At 37.9% G+C, this 25608-nt stretch overlaps 1 protein-coding gene across 8 annotated transcripts in view; it reads right to left on the bottom strand.

Moving 5' to 3' along the window:
- The window catches only part of Erbb2ip (erbb2 interacting protein), a 125150-nt gene that overhangs the window by 76013 nt on the left and 23529 nt on the right, over positions 1-25608 (bottom strand). For all 8 annotated transcript variants that reach the window (XM_013015852.1, XM_013015854.1, XM_013015857.1 and 5 more), the window contains exons 2-4: positions 10161-10208; positions 6946-7142; positions 3563-3680 (exon numbers count right to left, since the gene is read on the bottom strand). In XM_013015852.1, the coding sequence (XP_012871306.1) occupies positions 3563-3680; positions 6946-7134 (307 nt within the window). In that variant the 5' untranslated portion in view covers positions 7135-7142; positions 10161-10208. The remainder of the gene's footprint in view (positions 1-3562; positions 3681-6945; positions 7143-10160; positions 10209-25608) is intronic.

Raw genomic sequence — 25608 nt, 5'->3', positions numbered from 1 at the left:
GACTCCGTGTATAAAAAGGTAATTTGTGGGGGCTGGCAAGGTTGGTTCAGTGGTAGAAAACTTGCCTTGCATGCATGAAGCCCTGGGTTTGATTCCTCAGCACCACATAAGCAAAAAGAAAAAAGCCAGAAGTGGTGCTGTGGTTCAAGTGGTAGAGCGCTAGCCTTGAGCTGAAGAACTGAGGGACAGCACCCAGGCCCAGAGTTCAGGCCCCACGATCGGACCAAAAAATAAATAAATAAATAAAAGAAAAGAAAAATAAAAGGCATCCAAACTGAAAGAAGATAATTTGTCCTTGTTTAAAAAAGATTTCACACATAGAAAATCTACTAGCTCCACAGAAAATTATTAGCATGTACTCAGTAAAGTTGCATAATATGAAGTCACAATGCTAAACCTAGTCACAATTATGATATACTAACAACTCTCTGTTCAAAAGATGGATTTTTCAAACAGTCCAATTTACAATAGGAACCAAGAAATACTTATAAATAAATTTAACCAAGGAAATGGAAGATCCATATACTAAAAACTCTGGGCACCGGTGGCTCACGCCTGTAATCCTAGCTGCTCAGGAGGCTGAGATCTGAGGACTGCAGTTCAAAGCCAGCCCAGGAAGGAAAGTCCATGATACTTCATCTCTAACCACCAAAAAGCCAGAAGTAGGCGGCTCAAGGGGTACAGCACTATCTTTGAGCACAAAAGTTCAGGGGGCAGTGCCCAGGCCCTTAGTTCAAGCCCAGGACCAGTGCAAAAAAAAATTTTTTTTACCTCAAACCACCATCCCAATTAATAAGTGGCTAAGGACGTAAACAGAGACTTCTCTAAAGAAGAGGTAAGAATGGCCAATAGACACATAAAAGAAATGCAAATCAAAGCAACATTGAGATTCCACCTCACCCCAGTTAGAATGGCTATTATCAAGAAATCTAGGGGCTGGGAAGGTGGTTCAGAGGTAGAGTGCTTGCCTTACATGCAAGAGGCCCTGGGTTTGATTCCTCAGCACCACAAGCAGAAAAAGCCAGAAGTGGTGCTGTGGCTCAATTGGTAGAATGCTAGACTTGAGCTGAAGAGCTGAGGGACAGCGCCCAGGCCCAGAGTTCAGGCCCCACAATCCACCAAAAAGAAAAAAGAAAGAAATCTAGTAACAACAGATGCTGGCAGGGATGTGGCCAAAAGGGAACGCTATTGCATTGTTGGTGGGAGTACAAAATTGTTCAACTACTTTGGAAAGCAGTATGGAGGTTCCTCAAAAGACTATACATAGAGCTCCCCTATGACCCAGCAATCCCACTTCTGGGCATTTATCCAATGATCACAAACAAGGCTATACTACAGATACCAGCACAACTGTGTTTATTGCGGTATTATTCTCCATACCTAAGAAATGGAACCAAACCAGATGCCCCTCAATAGATGAATGGATCATGAAAATGTGGTGTGTGTGTGTGTGTGTGTATTATATACATATATATGTATATATACATACATAATATATATAGAGAGAGAGACACACACACACACACAATGCAATTCTATGCCTCCATCAGAAAGAATGACACTGCCCTATTTGTTAGGAAATGTAAAGACTTGAAAAAATATATTAAGTGAAGTAAGCCAGACCCAAAGAAACATAGGTCCCATGGTTTCCTCATTTTCAGTAACTAGTATATATCTAGAATAATCTTACCAGACAAGCATATAAGGTCAAAAGTTATGCACATATGACCATTTAAGATAATGCTAAGCAAAATGAACCCCAAGACAGGGACACAAGAGATTTTTAATTTGTTGCTGTTGTTTTTAACATACTATATATCTTTTTTTGTCTCTTTTGTATGTTCTTCCCTCTATGGTATATCCCCTGTTGTCACTGTATTTGATTCTGGTGCCCTGCGTCGTGTATACAGATTTTTCTAATTTGGGGAGGGGAAGGGAAATAACAAAATGCTGAAACAAGGAATACAGGTTGACCCATTGTAACAATGAGACGTACAAGACACTATGTTGAAAACAAACTTTACAACTTGGAGGGGGGAGGAGACAGGAGTTGGGGAGGTGGGGAGGAAGGGATAGTAGGGGAAAAACAAAGGAAGAGGTAACAATGCTTGATAGGAAATGTACTCATTACCTTACTCATGTAACTGTAACCCCTCTGTACAGTATCTTTACAATAAATTTATCTTTTAATTTTTGAAAGGCCTAATTAAAGCAACTTAAGTACAAATAAATGGAAAGATTCTATATGTTTACATTTCCAAGAATCAAGATTGTTAAAATATCCAAAACACTTTGTGTGTTCTTCTGATTTGGTATATTTCACTTATCAAAAATCTGATGACATGTTTTTCACAACATTTTTTAAAGCAAATAATCTCAATATAGAATTATAAAAGACCCTAAATAGCCAAAATAATCTTGAGTAAGAACAAAGCTGCAAGCATCACACTATTTAATATCAAAATGTTCTGCAAAGTTATATTCATAAAAGCATCATGGTTCTGGCCTCAAAACAGACATAGAACAGAACAGGAGAGCCCAGTAATAAATCCATGTATTTACACTCAACTGATTTTCTACAAAAATGCCAAGAATACAAAATGACCAAGGAGTAGTTCCTTTTTAATAGAGTTGGGACAAGTAGATATCCATATTCAGGACAATGAAAATAGACCTGTATCTTACACAATATACAAAAAAATCAACTCAAAATGGATTAAAGATGTGAATATACAACCTGATGATGTAAAAATCACTAAAACAGACACACACACACACACACACACACACACGATGGCAACCCTACAGTTTTGCAATGGCCTAGACAATTATTTTAATATGCAAACAATGGACAGTCTTGTGAATAGGAGAAAATGTTCACAGGCCATGCATCTTCTCAGAGGTTAATCTCAAAAGTATTCTTGAGAGAAAAGGGAGGAAGAGACAGAGAAAGAGATCCACCCTCAAATATGACGATATTGCAATATTATTCACAATAGTTAAGGGAACCAACCTGAGTTTCAATCAACAGATAAATAAGGAAAATGTGGTACATATACACAATAATGTTATTTTTCAGACTTTAAAAAAAGGAAACCCAGTCATTTTGACAATATGGATGAGATTATAAAACATTTTATTCAGTAAAGTAAGAAACAAAGAGATAAATACTACCTGATTTCGATTTCATATGAAATCCTTAAAAAAATAATAAATTCACAGAAGTAGAAAGTAAAATAGTTGGCACCAGGGGCTGGTGAAGAAGGTTAGAGGATTAGTTGTTAATTAAAGAGTACATATTTTCAGTATGAGGAATAAAGTAGTAATAAAGATACAAAAATAACATATTTTTTGCTTTTAGTTATCTTAAATTTTGTATTTTTAACTAGTTCCAAACCAAGCATATAGTATTAAAATTTTACTATATTTTATGTACAACAAGATGCAAAACCTTTGCAATTAGAAAAGGTATTTTATAAAACATTAAAAATTTGACTTTTCATTTATAGTTCTATTTATAGGAATGATAGAAATCAACTAATGAAACATGTTCTATGCTTACCATTTTTGCTGACATCCAGTTCCCTGAGATTAATAAGATTTGCAATGGATGCTGGTAACGTTGTTAAATCATTATCTGGCAAACTCAGTTTGTGTAGAGACTGACAGTTAAAAAGTTGCTATTGAAAAAAGAAAAACACTTTCAGTTTCCTTTTTGTATTATACAAAGTATTATTGCATTAAAATTAAATAATACATATATATACACAAAAATACCAAAAAAGGTTTCTCATTATTTCTAGTTATGCTATTATGGATCTCAATACGTCTGAATACCACTTAGGACAATTTGCAGCCTCAAATTTCTACCTTAAACAAACTGAATGCAATGAGAATACAGAAGTCTCTGCTGAGCTAGTAAAAAATAAGTGATGTTACATATAACAAATTCTTGAGCTTGTCTTTGAATTAATTTTATTGTGAAATGAAAGCTATATTTAAGAACATCTCTAAAAAAATGTAGTATCTGTTAGGAATAGATAAATGATCTAGTTATTTTCACTACTCTCTCTCTCTCTTTTGAACACAACCTCTAGTGACCATGAAAAGGTAAAGGATTAGCCTTTCATATTCTCTAGGAGAATGGCTATGAAAGATAAACCACATGCAAAAGAATGACATAAATGAAAAGCAATAAATAAAAAAACACCCTACCATATAACCTTAGCTATGTAATTCATAACCATGTAACTGACAACTTTTCACATTTTATCTACCATTACGGGCTTTCTCCATAAAATTATCTATTGGCTTTCAAAATTATTTTATTACTGGCAATCAGAAAAAAGTAACAAATAAAACCTATTATTTGTATTTATAAACACTAATACCTAGAGCAAATCATTTCGGGGCTGGGAAGGTGGCTCAGTGGTAGAGTGCTTGCCTTGCATGCATGAGGCCCTGGGTTCGATTCCTCATAACCACATTAGCAAAAGAAAAAAGCCGGAAGTGGTGCTGTAGCTCAAGTGGTAGAGTGCTAGCCTTGAGCTGAAGAGCTAAGGGACAGTGCCCAGGCCCAGAGTTCAGGCCCACGACCGGACCCAAAAAAAATAAAAATAAAAAATAAATCATTTCATTAAACAAAGATCATATATATACAACACACACTTTTTTTCTTTTGTTTCATAGTTAAGAGTTGCCAGATTAAATACAGGACACCCAATTACGTTCGAATTTCAAAAAATCTGTACCTTTTTAGTGCAAGTATTATCTTTTGTGCTTATCTAAAAATTCTTAAGTATTCTTACTAAGTATTCTCTATTTCTGTTTTCTAATCCTAAATCCAAATTACAGTTCACTTTTCAAAATATACTATCATTTAGTTCATTTATTTTTGAGATAGGTCTCTATAGCTCCAGCTAGCCTTAAACTAAACATCTTCCTACCTTGGCCTCTTCAGTGCTGGGATTATAAGCATGGCCACTCACATACAAATTTAAACTCTTATAAGTCACCAAGGAATCTCTATCATGGTTTCAAAAGCACTGCTGCGGTGGTCAAAGATTCTAACAATTAAAACTAATGCACCCTTTTCCTAAAACACAAGAAACTAAATACATAATGGAAAGAAAAAGTACACTAATAAAATGCTAGGTGTCAATGGCTCCTGCCTGGAAACCTATCTACTAAGGAAGAAAAGATCTAGAGGATTAGGGCTCAAGACCATCTAGGGCCAAAAGTTAGCAAGATCTCACCTCAATAGGAAGAACTTGGCTATGGTAGTACATGCCTGAAATTCTAACTATGGTGGGAAGCAGAAATAGAAATGATTTCTTTCCAGTCCAGCCAGGGCAAAAAGTAAAACCCCACCTTAGTAATAATCAACACAGTCCAGTGTTGGTGCCTGTAGTCATAGCTACTCAGAAGGCTCAGATCTGGGGACTGCAGTTTTAAGCCAGCCCTAGCAGCAAAGTCTGCAAGACTCTTATCTCTAATTAACCACCAAAAAGCCAACTGGAACTGGGGTTCAAGCGGTATAGTGCTAGCCTTGGGGGCAGGGAGGGGGGAGGGGAGAACAGCTCAGGGGCAGCACCCAGGCGGAGTTCAAGAACTAGGACACACACACACACACACACACACACACACGCACGCACGCACGCACGCACGCACGCACGCGCACGCACGCACACCTGAGCAAAACCTAAGTGTTGGAGGAGCCAAGTGGTAGAATGCCGACCTAGAAAGCATGAAGCCCTGAGTTCAAACCCAAACAATGTCCTTCCCTCTCCAAGAAAAGTAGTACTTAAGAAAAATGTGAAAAATCTTGATGGAAATTGTAAGGTCAGCTCCTGGATGGCTAGCAGACTCCACCCTCCTCGCAGCAAAGTCTCCACCCAGTACCTGCGTTACCTAGGCAACTGGGACACCTGGAAGAGGTCACATCTGCATCCGCTGAGGTCACATCTGAATTTGATGTGGCCACACCTTTCCCCGCCCACACCCTACATAAGGCCTAGCCCAGGCCCAGACGCTCTCTTGCTCTGGCTCTTCTTTTCTAGCTCTCTCTGCTCTTTCTCTGCTCTAGCTCTTTCCTCTCTTTCCCAGCCACGTGGAGTGCCAACCTTGCCTGGTCCCAGCAGGTCTACCCCTTACCTGAATACCACGTGAGTGCTACTGTTCTTACCCCTCTCTCTGCTCTTTTCTAGCTCTTTTCTCTCTCTTTCCTCTCTTCCCAGCTCTCTCTCTCATTCCCAGGCCTTTCCCAGCCACGTGGAGTGCCAACTTTGCCTGGTCCCAGCAGGTCTACTGAATAAACCTACCCCTTACCTGAATACCACGTGCGTGCTGGTGCTATTCTTACTCGGCTACCTCTTTTTAAAAACCTAACAGAAATAACCTTAACCTCCCAGTTGTTAGCATAAATTACACAAAATCTTTCCAAACTATAAATGGAGGTAAATATTACTACCTTTATAAAGCTATTTAACAATGAAATTGTAATTAAAATGACAATTATCCCCAACTATAATGTAAATTGATGACCTGAGAAAACAGGTCCATATCATTTTAGTTGTTTGGCTTCATCTACTGGTTTCCAAAATTCCATAATCTCATTACCTACCTTAGCAGGTATGACAAAAGTAAATACAATTTTTTTTTTCCCCTGCGTATGTGGTACTGAGGAACTGAACCCAAGGCCTCATGCATGCAAGGCAAGTGCTCTACCACTGAGCCACCTTTCCAGCCCAGTAAATACAAATTTTAAGTTATATAATTACTACAATTATTAAGTTATATAATTACATTTAAACAAGTTTAAAATTAAATTTTTTTTAATTGTACATTATACCTTAAGGTAAAACTAACCCCCTAAAATAGAAACATGTATTTATAGCATTAGGGCAACATTAGGTATACAGGAATTTCCTGACAGTATTAACATACCTTTGGAAGTTCTTCAATCTGATTAGCATCTAAATAGAGCTCTTCTAAAGTTTTTTCAAAAGTAAATATCTCTTTGGGAACCTGTTCTAAACTGCAATGAGAATAATCCAGAGTAGTGACAGTCTCCTCTTCCCCTCGCAGACAGCGACATGGTACCAAACGCACAAACAAACTTCGTTTTGTAGTCATTTTAGATACTGTAATATTTGAATAAAGAAAATAAAACATAACAGTTTTTCAGAACAAATTATTGCAATTCATTTGTCACAATTCACATATCATGTATAAATTCTTCTCTTTAGTACACCCACTGAAAACCATTTGGCACTGCTTTAATATCAATATTTGTATATACTCAAGTACTTTCGCACTTTACAGAATAATCCAAGAAGTAGCCATTTATATGCTTTTACAAAAATCATGCTTCATGAATATGACTGCTCTCAAAGCACTTCTAATATAGCAAAGACTTAATTTCTGGTTTTATGTTTCATAGCAAAGTGATTACATGCAGTTCTGAGTAGGAAGTAACACTGCAAAGGTATTTTTAGGACTTCTTAGCCAGTCATCAGAGATCAACCACTATTTAACTTACCTATGCTTCTTATATGTGGAAATCTCCACCTACCTAAATATATATAGTTTCAATCAAATACTGGTCTTAAGATTGTTTTCAAAGAGTTTACTTAAATAAAGGAAGACTTTAACTGAAGAAAAAAGCCAATTTTGTACAGTGAAAATTCAACACCAATTTTACTATGTATATAGTGTAGTGCATAGTCAATTTCAAATAGGCTATGATTATGTTAGCAAAGAAAGCTCTATTTTAATAATTAGGAATGGCTGATAATTATTGTCATCGATTTTTGCACAAAAATAATAAGCTCTTCCCCTAGGGAGATACCTAGAGTATTAACATCTAACCAGGTTCAAACCCAATTAAGGGTAATGAAGCTTTATGCAACAAAATATAAGAAAAATGTATTATTTAAAAAACCTCCCTTATCTTGCCCATGTAATTGTAACCCCTCTGTACGGTATTTTCACAAAAAAAAATTAGAAACAAAAACAAAAAAAAAAAAAAAAACCTCTCTATCAAGATAAGTACCTGAACACAAGTTTTAAGTACTGAATAATAATCCATTTATGAACAAAATTTCAAGTGTTCAAATAAAGACAAGACCAGTATTACTGATTTTTCCCATGACGCAGAATCAAATATGCTCTAAGCCGGGCACCATTGGCTCACACTTGTAATCCTAGCACTCAAGAGGCTGAGATCTGAGGATGGCAGTTCAGAGCTAGCCCAGGTAGGAAAGTCCAGGAAACTCTTACCTCCGATTAACAGAAAACCAGAAGTGGTACTGTAGTTCAAGTGGTAAAGCACTCACCCTGAGCTGAAGAGCTGAGGGACAGCACCCAAGCCCAGAGTTCAAGCCCCACAACCACCACCAACAACAAAGGCACTATACTAACAATTCTTTCACTTCAAATTACGCAGGATACCAAAGGGTTTGAACACAGATAGGATTAGCATTACTACCTTCACTCAATTACCAAATGTCAAGTATGGTGCTAAAAATTCTTTAAGTATATACATTTTCTGATTTCATCACAATTACAACTTTCTAAGGCATAGAACATTGTCTCTTTTCCATAAAGTAACTGAATTTGCCCATATATGCTGTTTCTCTGTAATAATAGATACTTGAACTAGATGCTCAAAATGCTTTGCATATCCATAGGTCTGCTACATACTACTTCAAGACTCACAAAAAGACATTTAAGTGTCAAACACCAAATATTTCCATCCACGTCTAGGGGTATAGCTCAGGGTAGAAACTTACCAACCACATGTAAGGCTTTGGGTTGGAAGCCCAGCATTGAAAAACAATTTTTTTCCATCTAAAATTGTGGTCAATATTCGGAAAACCTTACAGAATACAATTTGTGTTTCTGCCAAACACCAGTGGCTCACTCCTACCCATGAGGCTAAGATCTCTGAATCATAGTTTGAAGCCAGCCAAGACAAAAAGTCTGTGAGATTTTTTTTCTACAATTAACCAGCAAAAAAAAAAAAAAAAAAAAAAGCCAAAAGTGGAGCTGTGGCTCAAATAGTACATACAGAATACCAGAGCCTTGAGTGAAAAAGCTAAGGGGCAATGCCAAGACCTGATTTCATGTCCAAGTACAAAAGACCACAAACTACATTTCTATAAAGGTACGTTTCAGGAATAAATAATTCATCTATTAAGTACAAATAATTTAATTGCTGGCTTGCTGTTTGCTATTAGATAAGCTATGCTATGTCTTGCTTCCTACTATGATGTTAACATTTTTACAGACCCACAACAATAAAGTCATGTACCACTGACTAAAACATCTGAAGCTGTGAGGCAAAATAAATCCTTTTTCCCTTAAAAATAGAAAACATTAACTGCTAAAAGAAAATTTAGCTTACATTTGTATGCTTATGATAATTAATTAGGATGACATTTGATTACAACAGGAAAGAATCTTGAGGGGGCAGGAAGGAGTTGGGGAGGTGGGGAGGGAAGGGATGGTATGGAAAAACAAAGGAGGGAGTAACAATGCTTGATAGGAAATGTACTCATTACCTTGCTCATGTAACTGTAACCCCTTTGCACAGTATCTTTACTATAAAAAATATATATTAAAAAATATAAGGATACAATCAAAAGGGAGAAAACCTAACTAGTTTAAAAAGAGCTTCTTTATAAGAATAACAAAGAGAAAGACAGGAAAGAAAGAAAGAAAGAAAGAAAGAAAGAAAGAAAGAAAGAAAGAAAGAAAGAAAGAAAGAAAGAAAGAAAGAAGGAAGGAAGGAAGGAAGGAAGGAGGGAGAGAGAAAGGGAGGGAGGGAGGCAAGGAAAGAGGGAGGGTCACTGCCAGATGTCAGTAATCCTAGTTATTCAGAAGGCTGAGATGTAAGGATTATGGTTCAAAGTCATCCCAGATGGAAAGTCCCTGAGACCTTATCCCGAATTAACCACCAAAAAGCAGGAAATGCAGCTGTAGCTCAAGTGATAGAATACTAACTAGCCTTGAGCAAAAAAGCTCAGGAACAGAACCCAGGCCCTGAGTTTTAGCTCCAGTACAGACGACGGACACACACAACCTTCTACTCACAATGGAGAAAAAAGAGCCAATCCATAAAAGGGGCATGATAAACAGAAGAAATTAAAACTACTTACCACTGGGCTGAATTTATCTCCCTGGTGTTTCTTAATTGAGCCAACATTCTATGGAAAGCAAAAGAGAACCAAAATTAACAATAAAAATGGATCTTTATAACTAAGGAACATTTCATCTAATTCCTAATTTACATCAAATGCTAAATTGACATTAAAATATTAACCATTGTAAACTGAAAATAAAATTGAAATGCCAAACCAAAATACTAGCTTAACATGGACAGCCAGGTGCAGGTGGCTCACACATGTAATCCTAGCTACTCAGGAGGCTGAGATCTGAGAACTGTAGTTTAAAGCCAGCCCAACAAGAAAGTCCATGAATCTCTTAAGAGTTGTGGCTCAATTGGTAAAGTGCTATATATAGTCTTGAGCAAAACAGAGTTCAAGGATAGCACCCAGACCCTCAATTCAAACCCCAGGATCTGTACCAAAACAACAATAACAAGTAAAAACCAAAACAACAATAACAACAAGAAGTAAACCTGAGATAAAAGAAATGAGGTATTTTTGTTTAGAAACTTCAGCTGGAACACCTAAAGGATGATTTAACTAAAATCCTGAGTAGGCAGTTGGATATGGGATGGAAGAAAATAAACTCCATATAGGAAAGATCTAAAATGATAATATAAATTTGAAAGTTATGTGCTTATAGGTAATACTTAAAGCACACAAGTACTACCAATAAAGCAAATCCACTGTGGTTTTGCAACAATAAAAAACAGACTAGTTTCCAGAGTGAAGTATGAATAAAAAGATAAAACAATGAGTTTGTATAAGCAGATGAGAATAATGTAGAAGAGAAACAGAAAAGGCCTTAATAAATTAGGATTTGGGAAATCACTACAGATCACCCTAGTAAAACCTCCTGTCACTAAAAACACTAATGAAGAAGAAAACAACAAAATAAACTTTAGGAACAATGTGCAATAGATGAATACAATTCCCTCATGGAGGACAGTGATGTACAGCTTAGCCAAATGCAGCCTAATGGACTTAAGACCACAGCATCAAAATTCACTCCGAACATTTTTCAAAAGCAGATTAGCATATTCTTCCTCTAGAGGATCTGATTAAGTAAACCAGGCATAAGACTCAACATTATTTATCTAAAACAAAATGCCCATCAAATTCTTTTTCTAACGCATCATTTCAACAGTAACCAATACACAGTCATTCTTACTTATCTATACCAAGCTACTATCATTTAGTCCTCCTCCATTCATTACCAGAGATTATTTTGACTAAAGTCTCAACCTGACAATACAAGAACTGAAAAGTAAAATCATTATAAGCTTTTCAAAACAATATTGTTCACTATATTCCTCTGCTTACTGAAATATAGCAAGCCTTCATTATATGTGGATTAGACAAATGCAGCAAATGCAGCCAAAATCTAATACCAATATTGTCATCAAATTATTTTCAAATTACTGTTTCCATCTTTCCACTTATCCTATAGAGCTCAACACATCCTAAAAAGAATTTTCTGTTCCTGAGTGAAAACAGTAAACATGGGAGATTTGCCAAACCAAAACATTAAACCCTGAAAAAAAGTTATAAACAAAATATCATCTATAATTTTCATAGACACTGCTTGACATATGACTTTGCTTTCTTCACTATACCTATAGTCAAAGCTACCTGACTGCATAGGCACAAGGAGGTCAAACCTGCACTGGGTGCTAGTGGCTTACATCATATCTGTAATTCCGGCTAGCCTGGACAGGAAAGTCTGTGACTCTTACTTCTAATTAACCACCAAAAAGCTGAAAGTGGAGCTGTGACTCAAGTGGAAGAGCACTAACGAGCAAAAAAAAAAAAAAAAACCTCTCAGTGCCTAGGCCGTGAGTTCAAGCCCCAGGAACAACACACACATATGCGCGCATCCACACCCACACCCACAGCAATTCTGCATTAAAAATTCTAAATGGAATCAATGTTGAATGAGTACATTTAGCTTTCTGATGCTAGTAATAATAAAAATGAAAGTACAGAAACTGAAGAAAGTACAGAACATTTGCTAAGTGCTTACAACTAAGTGCTCAGCTCTATGTGTAACTCTGAAGGAAGATAGAATAGCCCCTTAGTCATAGTAGTTAGTACATGCTTATAATCCAACTACTCAGAAGGCTAAGCCTGGAAGATCAGGAGATTGACTTGGATCCAGTGGCACCCACGTGTAATACTATGTAGGAAACTGAGTTTCAGAGGATGGTATTTCCAAGCCAGCCTAAGTATAAAAGTCCTAAGGCTCCATCTCAAAAATAACTATCAAAAAGCAGGGCTAGAGGGCTGGGAAGTTGGCTCAGTGGTAGAGCGCTTGCCTTGCAAGCCTGAGGCCCTGGGTTCGATTCCTCAGCACCATATAAGCAAAAAGAAAAAAGCCAGAAGTGGCGTTGTGGCTCAAGTGGTAGAGCACTAGCCTTGAGCTGAAGAGCTGAGGGACAGCGCCCAGGCCCAGAGTTCAGGCCCCACAACCGGAGCCAAAAAAAAAAAAAAAAAGCAGGGCTAGAGCTGTAGCTTAAGTGGTATAGAGCCAGCCGAGCAAACAAACAGATCAAGACTCTGAGTTTAACTCACAGTATTGTTAAAAACAAAGTTTGCACCCAGCTTGGGAAACATAAAATAAGGTAACAGCCTCACTCTTAAGGAGTTTCTATTTAAAACATTTCACAATATAATGGATAAAATATAATGCAATAAAAACACAAAATATAGGAGCTGGGAAGGTGGCTCAGTGGTAGAGCACTGGCCTTGCATGCATGAGGCCCTGGGTTTGATTCCTCAGCACCACATAAGCAAAAAGAAAAAAGCCGGAAGTGGCACTGTGGCTCAAGTGGTAGAGCGCTAGCCTTGAGCTGAAGAGCTGAGGGACAGTGCCCAGGCCCAGAGTTCAGGCTCCATGACCGGACACCCCCCCCAAAAAGAAATACAAAATATAGCTAGGCACAATCATACAGACCTGCAAACCCAGCACTCAGAAAACAAAAGTAGAAAGATTTGAGTATGAGGCCAGCCTGGGCTGCCATACACAGATCCCCTGTCCAAAACAAACAAACGAACCTAAAGTACAACTTTAGGGGAAAATAATCCAATGGTAAGATTTTAAAAAACAGAACTCAGCATCTATAAAGTGTAGAACAGCTCTGTGCAGGAAGGAAAAAAAAAACACAGTAAGTTATAAAATGTAAGGGCAATATCTGTTACATAGTATTTTATAATCAATCTCTTATACAAAGAGGAAGCCAAAAACAAGGATATTCATCACTTACAGCTGGTCATATCCAAGTTTATAAAACGTAAGTATCTCTACCAAGATTACAATTAGAGAACAGAATCTAGTTCTATGACTAAAATTTACCAGTTTCCTTATAATGTATCTCCCATTGTCAGGCTGAATAATAATATCATTAACATTTTCATTTTACACCAGACTGTAATGCAGTCTTCATACTGCATGGCATTATGCAACTGATGTAGGCAATTAAAATATCATGTTTTCTTCGTTTGCTAACTTAATTATTTTTGAGCAAGGCAATAAAAGTGAAGTTACAAACACAGGCTTTAAAAATAGGATCTGCTGAGCACCAGTGGCTCAGGCCTGTAATACTAGCTAGTGAGAAGGCTATTTATCTGAGGATCTTAGTTCAAAGTCAAGCTGGTCAGGAAAGTCTGTGAGACTGTTATCTCCAAGCTGTGACTCAACAAGTAAAGCACTAGCCTTGAGCAAAAAGGGTCAGGAACAGTACCCAGGCTCTGAGTTCAAGCATCTAAACTGGCAAAATAAATAAATAAAAATAAAAAGGAAAGAAGGAAGGAAGGAACTGGGCTCAAGCCTATAATCCTAGCAATTTGGGAGTCAGAGATCAGGACAATGAGGTTCAAGGCCAACCCAGGTATAACAGAGATTCCATCTCTACCAATGGCTGGGTACAGTGATGTTTGCCTGTCATTCTAAGCTATGGGAGAAGGGAGTATAGCGGCTGGACATAGTGGTGTGCACTTGTCATCCCAGCAACAAAGGGAAGCACAAACAGGAGGATCATACTCCAGGCTAGACTAGGTATAAGTGAGACCGTATCTTGTAACATAGACCAAAAGGTGATGGCAGAATGGCTCAAGTAGAACAGTACCTAATTAGCAAGTATGAGCCACTGAGTTCAAACTCCAGTACAACCTCCCAGAAAGATAAACTTTAGTGACTCCCAAAATGAAAACAACGAAAGAATTAAATCTGAATTAAACTAAACTAAACTAAAAGCCAGAACTTTGGAAGCAATATCTGACATTACTGTTCCCAGAAAACTATGTCAGTATATTGTTAATTGGTTTTACAGGATTTGGGGGAAGGGGAGCATCATCCCAAATGATTGGGATTAAACCATGCTAGGCAAGTAAATACTCTGCAACTCCAGTATTATCAGAAAAGAAAAAGACCTTCATTTATGAAATGCCTGATTATAAACACATCTTCATTTAACATTAAATATTAAAAAGTTACAGAAGTTTTTTTAAAAAATCAGAAACTTAAAAAATTAATATCTACTCAAGAAGCTGAGATCTGAAGATGAAGTTTCAAAACCCGTCCAGGAAGACAAATTCCAGAGACTCTTATTCCAATTAACCAACAAAAAACTGGAAGTGGAGCTGTAACTCAAACAGTAGTGGCAGCCTTGAGCAAATAAAGCTCAGCACATAGAAAGCCGGTGCTAGTAGCTCCTACTTGTAATCCTAGCTACTCAAGAGGCTGAGATCTGAGGCTCTAAGCTAGCCAGCACAGCAAAGCCATCTCTGAGACTCTTATCTCCAATAAACTGGTGCTGTGACTCAGTGGTAGAGCTCTAGCCTTGAACTCAGGGACAGAGCCCAAGGCCCAGAGTTCTATCACCCATACCAACAAATTTAAAAAAAAAAAGAGCATGTCTGTCCTGAGTTCAAGCCCAAGTATACATAAATAAAAACATACACATACACACACACAGAGGATATGACATTTTTCTAGTAGCTAAGGCAATTTCTCCATTCTTACAACAAATGGTAATGAACTAAGAAAACATGATATGGGGCTGGCAAGGTGGCTCAGTGGCAGAGCGCTTGCCTTGCATGCCTGAGGCTCAATTCCTCAGCACCACATAGGCACAAAGAAAAAAAGCCAGAAGTGGCGCTGTGGCTCAAGTGGTAGAGTGCTAGCCTTGAGCTGAAGAGCTGAGGGACAGTGCCCAGGCCCAGAGTTCCCGCCCCACCCCCAAGAAAAAAAGAAAAAGAAAATATGATATGATCTATCCAAATACATTACATAAATTTTGGGACGCAGATCAGAAAAGAAGTCAATGACTTACAAACCTTTTGTACTAAAATGTAAAATCATTACTAATTTTCTTCCTATAGTTATCTTTTATAGTATATAGCATATTTATAACCACTCTCCCATCCATAAAGCTTTAAAAATAAATGTGACATATTAAACTTGAGTAATTAATCTAGCCAACATTTCATTCAGATATTTATATTCACGCATATACTTTATTTTACAACTCATCTGTGGTCAAGTATCAGATATTTAATTTTCTTCAGGAAAGTAAACATATTATGGTACTCTAGCTTGTATTATATGTTTTAGTATCAGTAAAAAGAGAGTATCAAATTGACTTTCTCTCAAATGGTTGTTTTGAGGGTTGGAAAGGTGGCTCAGAGGTAGAGTGATTGCCTTGCATGCATGAGGTCCTGGGTTCAATTAGAATAACGAATTGATGAAAATGTCATCAAGAATTATTTTTAATTGTATAGGTTCTTAGAGGAAATAATTCTAAATACACTTGATTAGATTACTCCCAAAATAGTATATTTGCTAATGTTAACTTTTAGCTACTGGTAATACAGATCTATAATTTCTTATCTAAACCCTTCAGGACAGCAGATATGTTTCAGAATTTAGAATTTTTCATCTAGTAGAATAACTCTGCAAGTAAGTGCAAGTGCAAAGGTAACTATAATGGCAAAATACTATAAATTAATACCAAAATCAGGCTCACATCAGTTTGGAGTAGGCCAGATTTTATGTACCAAGTGAATTAGGGGGGAAAAGTACAATTTTCAGAACTGTTTGATTCCAGAACTTCTGAGAAGGGATCACGAGACTTGAAACTCAAGTGTTTCAAGGACCTTTTCATCACGTTAAAATCTCTCCTTTTATTATAAATTAAATGCATACAGATTGCAAGGTGTAGGAAATTTCAGTCCAACAGTGGCTTTCAAAGTTGTTAGAGTAAATGAATTTGCTTGAAGCTGGAGATAGCTGATGTCCTAAAACAGAAGTCAATCCCATACCCCCTTTACAAGTATCTTCAGTCAACAAGTTGGAAAAACACAAAAGAGTGGATGGGAGAGGAATGCGTTTGTTGAATAGTACTTTAATACACTATAAATACCCAGCAAATTAACACAACATTAAATTTTTTGTTTGAAATTTTACCAGTATTTGTTTCTCTATCTCACTGAATCTTATTACAAAAATGAATGCCTCTCCTAATTTAGTTGTTAATACAACATATGTGTATCACAATAGGTTTGCATCCAAGTGCAAGCATCTAACCAATGTTTCTTAACTTTCTGCACTGAAGAGAGTTCAAAGATTAGCTCACCTTTGAATTTCATTTCAAATAATAAAAAGGGGCATTAAAATGTTACATTTATTAGTAATTTTTCATTGCTATAACAAAATGCCTGAGGCTGATATCTTGTAAAACAGAGGTGGGGGCCAATACTGGTGGCTCACACATAATTCAGCTACTTGGGAAGCTGAGATTGGATCATTACAGTTTGAGTGCAGAAAAGTTTAAGAGTACCTGCACTCCAGCTGCACCTCAGAATTTTTTTTTGGGGGGGGGGTCCGGTCGTGAGGCCTCAACTCTGGGCCTGGGTGTTGTCCCTCAGCTCTTCAGCTCAAGGCTAGCGCTCTACCACTTGAGCCACAGCGCCACTTCCGGCTTTTTTCTTTTTGCTTATATGGTGCTGAGGAATGGAACCAAGGGCCTCTGGCTTGCAAGGCAAGTATTCTACCACTGAGCCACCTTCCCAGCCCTGCAACTCAGAATTTATGCCCACCCTTAAGAAATTAAATCAGAATCTCTATAATGTTATATTGTGCTGATCTGAGTAAAGTTTATGTACAGTGAAATGCAAACATCTTAGGTGTACAATTATATAGGAACAACACTCCAGTGAAGGTACAGGATATTTCTATTACCCAGAAAGTTCTCTTATGTCCATCTGGTTTATGGTCCCACTCTCCATAAACAATCCTCCTCCTCTGTCTTATGTGTAAAACTTTAAATTTATATAAATAGAACCATGGAGTATCTGTTCTTCTTTTACTAAATACAGTTTATGTTATATATAATTCACTCTTTTTTGACTGGAGAGTAGCATCTCGGTGTTGAGGTTATACTACAATCTGTTTATAAACAATCTGTAATAAACAGCTGCTTTCATTTGGGAACTCTAAGAATGTTACACATCTCTCAACAGATTTCTGGAATATCATTTCATTTTTCTTGGGAAAATATTTAGGAAACTGATGTAGGTATATATGTTTTTTGGGTTTTTTTTTTTTTGGTCGTTTGTGGGGCCTGAACTCTGGGCTTGGTAGCTGTCCCTCAGCTTTTCAGCTCAAGGCTAGTACTCTTACCACTTGAGCTACAGCGCCACTTCTGGCTTTTTCTGCTTATGTGGTGCTGAGGAATTGAACCCAGGGCCTCATGCATGCAAGGCAAGCACTTTACCATTGAGCAAGCACCTTCCCAGCCCTATGTATAATTTTTTTGAAGTTTATGTCATTTTATTATTATTATTACAGCTTTATTACATCTCTTTTTCTTTTTTTCTTGTCGGTTGTGGGTCTTGAACTAAGGACTTTCCTGCCTGCTTTGAACAGTGATCTTCAGATCTCAGCCTCCTGAACTACAAGGATCACAGGTGTGAGCTCCTGGCACCCAGCAATGAGTACATGTCTTTCTTTTATTTTTTGTCATGGGGCCTGAACTCTGAGCCTGGGCCCTGTCCCTCAGCTCTTCAGCTCAAGGTTGGTGCTCTACCACTTGAGCCACAGCGCCACTTCTGGATTTTTCTGCTTATGTGGTGCTGAGGAATCGAACCCAGGGCCTCGGCCTTGCAAGGCAAGCGCTCTACCACTGAGCCACCTTCCCAGCCCCCCTATATATAATTTTTAAAGAATAGGAAATTAAATGTTTTGGTTCTTTTTTAACCCTGTTATGTGGGTTCGAATATTAGTCTACCTTTGAATTTCATTTCAAATAATAAAAAGGGGCATTAAAATGTTACATTCATTAGTAATTTCCCATTGCTATAACAAAATGCCTGAGGCTGATTCCTTGTAAAAGAGGTGGGGGCCAATATTGGTGGCTCACACATAATTTCAGCTACTTGGGATGGATCATTACCGTTTGAGGCCAGTAGTGCAGAAAAGTTCAAGAGTACTTGTATCAATCCATAACTTCATGCAGTGGGCACATGTCTATCAACTTAAGCTGTGTGGGAGGCTGAGATTGGGAGAATTGCAGTTTCAGGCTAAAAGTCTAAAAATTCTATCACCGCTGCTAAATGTGGTGGTGTGTGCCAGTGATTCCAGCAACCATAGGGAAAGTCCAAAATAGGATCATGGCTTAGGAACAGACCTGAGCAAGAAGCAAGACCTGTTCTCAAAAATAACCAAAGAAAAACAACGCTGGAGGAGCTCAAGCTGCAGACTGCTAGCCCAGCAAGCATGAGTCCCTAAATTCAAAACCAATACCACCTAGAGAGGGAGGATATTTAACTTGTAATGGAGGGGGGGGTTAGATTTTTTTTTTTTATTGTCAAAGTGATGTACAGAGGGGGTTACAGTTAGGTAGTAAGTACATTTCTTGTCAAACCTGTTACCCTTTCCCTTGTTTTCCTCCTACTTTCCCTCTCCCCTACCCCCACATTGTACAGCTCATTTCCAATATATAGTCTTGTGTGTATTGCTGTTGCATTGGTTCTTTGTCTCACCATTCTGTTGTTCCCCTTCCCTTCCCTAATTTAACTTGTAGTTTTGAAGGCTGAGAGTCTGACCAGCAAAATACACAGATGTAGAATGAGTATTAAACAAAATGCAGACTCAGGCCTGGCAATGGCTTTAAGCATGTCACACAGCTACTTGGGAGGCAGAAGATTACTGCTCAAAGCTAGCTCAGATAGAAAAGTTAGTATAAAAAAAAAAAAAAAGCCAGGCACAGTGGTATACACCTGTAATTCCAACTAGATGAGAAGCAGAGACAGGCAGATCCTGGCCAAAGGATAACCTAGAGATCCTATCTGAAATATACTAAAGCTAAAAGGGCTGGCGTATGGCTCGGGACATATCACTTGCTTAGTAAGTATAGGCCGAGACTAAAACACCAACTTCATACACAAATACACACAAAAAATGTACTTCATATCTAAAAAGTAAATCTATAGTGAGCTAGGCATCAGCAACTCACATCTGTAATCCTAGCCACTTAAGAAGCTGAGACTTGGGGTGGGGGGGCAGGGAGATGGGAAGGGATGGGAAGGAGAAACAAAGGAGGAGGCAACAATGCTTGATAAGAAATGTACTCATTACCTTGCCCAAGTAATTGTAACCCCTCTCTATGGTATTTTCACAACTAAAAATAAAAAGAGCTGAGATCTGAAGACTGAGGTTGGAAGAGAGTCTAGGCAAGAAAGTTCAAAAAACCCCAACTGGAGCTCTGGAAGTTATACAAGTTTTATAATATGGTAAAAATTATCATAAAGCACTATTAGAATATATTTTTCAAACACCAATCAATCAGTTATGATTAAACCACTTTACTTTCAGGAAAGCATCATGCTTAAGGAATGCAAAATTGTTGAACTGGATATTTGGCTCAGTGGAAGTGTATTTGTCTAGAAAGTGTGAGGTTCAGAGTTCAATCCTCAGTACTGGGGTGGAAGGAAAAGGAGAATAAGAAAAAGATTTAAAAATCTGTATCAATTTTATAGTTTCTATGTGTCTTGGATGCTAAAGTATTTGACTAGAACGTGCAGGAAATCGAGTTCAAATATCATCCCCCAAATTACAAAAGTTTAGGAATTACTTTTATGAGAATGTAGTACCTGGGATAAATAAAACCCAGTCAAGTGCACACGCTAAGCAAATGCCTTACCTTAGAACAATATTCCTAGACCTAGAACAATATTCCTAGTCTACAGACTGGAGATAGTTGATGTCCTGAAACAGGAAAGTCATAGTTATAGTGACTAAGCCTGCTACATAATTCACTATAAAAGTTTCTCCAGTCCTAGTTACTAAGGAGGTTGTGAGCTAGAAGATTAACAGTTAAAAGCCAGCACAGGCTGAAAAGTCTGTCACAGAAAAAGCTGGGTTAGAAGTGTGGCTTACGTAGCAGAGTGCCAGTTGTGAGCAAGAAAGCCAAGCAAGCACAAGGCTCAAGTTCAAATTCCAATACCAGCACCTCCTCCCAAAAGAAATCTTTCCAGAGAGCCCTCAAGTTACACACCATTTCTAGGTCTACATTAATCCTTCACAATTACACAGATATTTAACTGAATATATGTTATCATCAATATAGAAATTCTTCATCAGAATGTTTTCTTTTTCCCTAAGCACTTACTATGTGCCACATACTGTTCAAGGAACAGAACAAAACAGATAAAATTCTTTCCTTAATGGATCCTTAAATGCAAGAAAGAGACAAAAGAGAAAAGAAAAATAAAACAGTATACAGAATAAGGTAAGCTTTCAGAAGGAGGTATGAAAATTACATTGAGGCAAGTAGTTTTCAGAAATACCATTCTGATGATCTCAATTTGAATTGCTTTTGACAAATATGTTTGTGAAGGTTAAACTGAGGGTTTCCACTAGCCTGTCACTGGCATTTAGTTTCTACAGAAAATTCAACTGCAGCCCAGTGCACACTTTATCTACATCTTAAACATTATTGGGCCTAGGACCATCGTATAGATCAAAAGAATTCAAAAAATATAAAGTGACTGTACTTGACTCATGCATTTAATAATGTATTCTTCACTGGTTTAAAGTTTTTGGATTCAGTAGATATAAGCCCTCCTGCTATGTCATATTCTCACCTATATACTAAAATATTCCATTCCTTAAAAGACAACTTTTATCCCCACAAGATAAAAAATTTACAGATCAATGCTAAAGTGGACTAGACAAATCCTTCAGAAGAAACAGTGTTATCTACAAAGCGACAAAGTATCTCCCCCAAAATAAATTATGGGTTTGTCTGAACAAAAGCCTTAATATTTTCTCTCTCCAGGAAGTGGAGCTTAGTTAGTTCTCCTTCCTCTAAAGTTAGGCTGGATTTCTAAGTAACACATTATGGAAAGGCAAAAATAGTAACTTTACAGTGAAGACACTTGTCAGATATTACCTGAGTGATAAAAGTTAACATCTTGCTAAGATTATATAACCTTCCTAACAGAAGCATTTCTCTTCTCTGGTAGTCTTGAAATTGTCACAAACTGAAAACTAAGATATAAAAACTAAATGTTACATGGTATATTGGACTAGATCCTACAATACTAAAAGGACCTTAGCTGAAAACCTGGTAAGATTCAAATGAAGACTGTAAATTAATTAAACAGTACTATACTGAAGTTAATTTTTTACTTTTGCCAAATGAGCCATGGTTATGCATGCTATGTAGAATCCTCTAAACTGTCTTGGTAATTCCTCTATAAATACAAAATTGTTTCAAAATAAAGTGTTTAGAAACAACTAATTCTGTTATAGTGGAAGAAAAAGAAATGGTTATATATTAACTACAAGAATTGTAATCTCTGTCAGTGGCACTCACTTTTCAACATTCAGTCACTGAAAGTTTTAAGTAACACTTTACTGCAACATAACCCTCTTCAATTACCTGGAAATGTGTTGTTTATTTGCCTTTTAGCTAACTCAGTTTGCCAAGCAAAGTAGAACACCATCCTATTCAAAATTAGACATTTCCTGTAATTATGATTGAGGATGGTTTTTGGGTTTTTTTTTAAAGCAGAAAATCTGAAAATTTCCTAAACCAAAATTATCTATTATATTCAGTGGTCTCAGTAAAGCTCTTCAATTAAGAGGCAGAAGAAATCTAAATCTTATTCCTGAGGAAACTACAAGCTTTCTAATAAGTGTAATTACTCTGGTAGAAAAAGTGAACTTTACCTAGACATAAATGTTTTCTCAAATGTGTGTGTGTGTGTGTGTGTGTGTGTGTGTGTACGCGCACGCGTGTGCACAGGTACGGGGCTTAAATTCAGGGCCTTACACTTATTTGGCTTTTTCATTCAAGGTTGGGATCACCTTAGCTACTTTCACTTTTAACTTTTTGCTGGTTATTGTTATTTGGAGTAAGAGTCTCAGAGACTTGATCTCAGTCTCCTGAGTAGTTAGAAATATAGTTATGAGCCACCAGTGCTTGGCTTCCACTTTCCTGATATTAAATACATCATTTCTTTAAGTGATTTCTAGAGCATGAGTAAGCAAAACAAAATTCTGATATGCCATCCTTTCACTAGAAAGTGAAATCCTGAGTGGGACCTGAGCGGCTCAAAATGTCTATAATCCCACATACTCAGGAGGCTGAGATCTGGAAGGTAGGAGTTTTCAAAGCCAACTGGAGCACAAAAGTCCATGAGACTTTCTCCAACTAACCATAAAATAGGCTAAAGCCAGTGGCTCACACCTGTAGCTACTCAAGAGGCTGAAAGCTGAGGATTGTAGTTTTGAAGCCAGTCCAGATAGGAAAGTCTGTGAAACTTATCTCCACTAAACTACAAAAAAGCTGGAAGTGGAGCTGTGGCTCAAAGGTGATAACCTTGAGCAAAAGAAGCTCAGGAACAGCTCCCAGTCCCTGAGTTCAAGCACAAAAAAAATTATAAATAAGCCAGGCTGGAGGCATGACTCAAGTGATAAAGCACCAGCTTGAGCAAGCAAGCAGTGACAAAATGTAAGACCCTTAGCTGAAGCCTCAGTACTGGGAAGGGAGGGAGGGAAGACTTAAAACTATCAATCATAATTTAGCAAAAGCCCAAATCTGAACAATGGAACTTAGAGGAAAGTAAGAAATACTGGACATATGACAGAATCTCTGTAAATGTAAACATTAGAGGAAGTCTTTCTAACAGAAGTCAACCATCAGCAAGCATTAGAGTGCTCACACTAGAAATAAACCCAATATAGGAAAAGCTTTGTCAGAAACCTCTGTAAATTCTACAGAGTAATACTTCATGGCAACATAAGTAGCTGTAAAGGGAAGACATTCTTGGGCACTCTCTGACCCAACATTTCTTATCCTCTCATTATGTTGGGTGCGGATGATGTACCTGAATATTATTCAAAGGATTTGGACACAAGTGATGCCCATTAATTACTTCCAGGCTTACAAATAATGAAGAAAGTGAAGTTGCTGACTCGTGACTTTGATAATAACGAATGGTATATTAACTCTTCTCAGAAATAAGAGCTGTGGCCCTTTGAGACTGGAGTCAGATCATCTCCAAGGTAGTTTGGGGAGCTAAGGACATGGATCTGAGCCAAGCACATGAGAGCACCGATTTCTCCACTGCTCCCCTAAAGTCCCCACTGTTTTGTCGTCCATGTATTATAACACAAATGACTTACTATTTCCAGTTCTGTTTTTGAATGGAAAATCTGCTGGAAGATACCATGCCTTGTTTACAACAAAATGTGCACAGTGGTAAAAATCTGTCTCATCACCTTTTGTCTCCAAGTTAGTTCATGAAACATTCAGAAAACATGGAAGGGCACACATTTGGTGATACATTTTCTTTGTGTGTTGGATACAAGTCCTGCAGCCTAGGCACAGTCTTTAAGCATTTTTGCTCAAGGCTAAAGCTCTACTAATTGAGTCACAGCTCCATTTCTGGTTTCTTTAGTGGGTAAATAAAAACAAGAGTCTTAAGCATTTGGTTTTGGATGACTTCAGTGATTATATTTAATTAATCATTGGTGATGAATCATTTGTGATTGATTCACTCAACAGAATGGGCTAAAACACCAGTGTGCATGAAAAAAAATACTTTATATGTGTGTGTGTGTGTTTATTTTTCCTCAGATCTAGTTGAGAGTAATAAACCAAAACTCTACACTTTCAAAACACATTAACCTGCATCTTCCCTAAGTTATCTGCTTATTTTATGCGTCTCTTTGTTTAAAAATAATGGGCTGGGAAGGTGGCTCAGTGGTAGAGCGCTTGCCTTGCATGCCAGAGGCCCTGGGTTCGATTCCTCAGCACCACATAAGCAAAAAAGAAAAAAAAGCCGGAAGTGGCGCTGTGGCTCAAGTGGTAGAGCGCTAGCCTTGAGCTGAAGAGCTGAGGGACAGCGCCCAGGCCCAGAGTCAGGCCCCACGACCAGACCCATAAAAATAAATCACTACCCGGGTGCTGGTGGCTCATGCCTGTTATCCTAGCTACTAAGGAGGCTGAGATCTGAGGATCACGTTCAAAGCCAGCCTGGGCAAGAAAGGCCATGAGACTCTTATCTCTAATAAACCACTCAGAAAACCTGAAGTGGTGCTGTAGCTCAAGTGGTAGAGCGCTCACCTTGAGCTGAAGAGCTCATGGACAGCATCCAGAGCCAGAGTTCGATCCCCAGAACTGACCCCCAAAAAAAACCGACCAGTAAAGACATGAAGCTGGGTGCAAGGCTCATGAGCCTGTAATACTTGCTACTCAAGAGGCTAAGATCTGAGGACTGCGGTTCACAGCCAGCCCATGCAGGAAAGTCCATGAGACTCTTATCTTCAATTAACCACCAGAAAACTAGAAATGGCGCTGTGGCTTAAGTGGCAGAACACTCACCTTGAGGTGAAGAGCTTATGGACAGTACCCAGGTCCAGAGTTCAAACCCCACAACCAACCAAAAATAAATAAATAAATACAGCATGAAGGGTTGGAAATGTGGCTTAGTGGTAGAGTGCTTGCCTAGAATGCATGGAACCTGGGTTTGATTCCTCAATACCACATAAACAGAAAAGGCCAGAAGTGACGCTGTGGCTCAAATGGTAGAGCCCTAGCCTTGAGCACAGAGAGGCTCAAGGACAGAGACCAGGCCCTGAGTTTAAGCCCCCAAACTGGCAATAATAATAACAATAATGGCATGAACTCTGAACTTTCAAAATACTATTGATTGAACTAATCCCAGGAAACGGAAACATGGGTTTTTTTGTTGATGGTAGTAGTGATATCTGCTTTTGCTTTGGGGTTTTTTGGTTTTTGTCTTTGGGGGAGGTAGTGGAGGAACAGAAATGGAGGGAGGAAGGATGAGCAAATGCAGTCATGGTACTTAGTAAACACTGTAAAAAGATGAACCATGTAACTTGTAGACAGGGACAAGAGGTAGAAGCTGG

The sequence above is a fragment of the Dipodomys ordii genome, unplaced genomic scaffold (genome assembly GCF_000151885.1).
Source record: "Dipodomys ordii isolate 6190 unplaced genomic scaffold, Dord_2.0 Scaffold28, whole genome shotgun sequence".
NCBI classification, from domain to species: Eukaryota; Metazoa; Chordata; class Mammalia; order Rodentia; family Heteromyidae; genus Dipodomys; species Dipodomys ordii.
The sequence above is the reverse complement of the archived record's forward strand: the minus strand, read 5'-3'. Positions and strand labels throughout refer to the sequence as shown.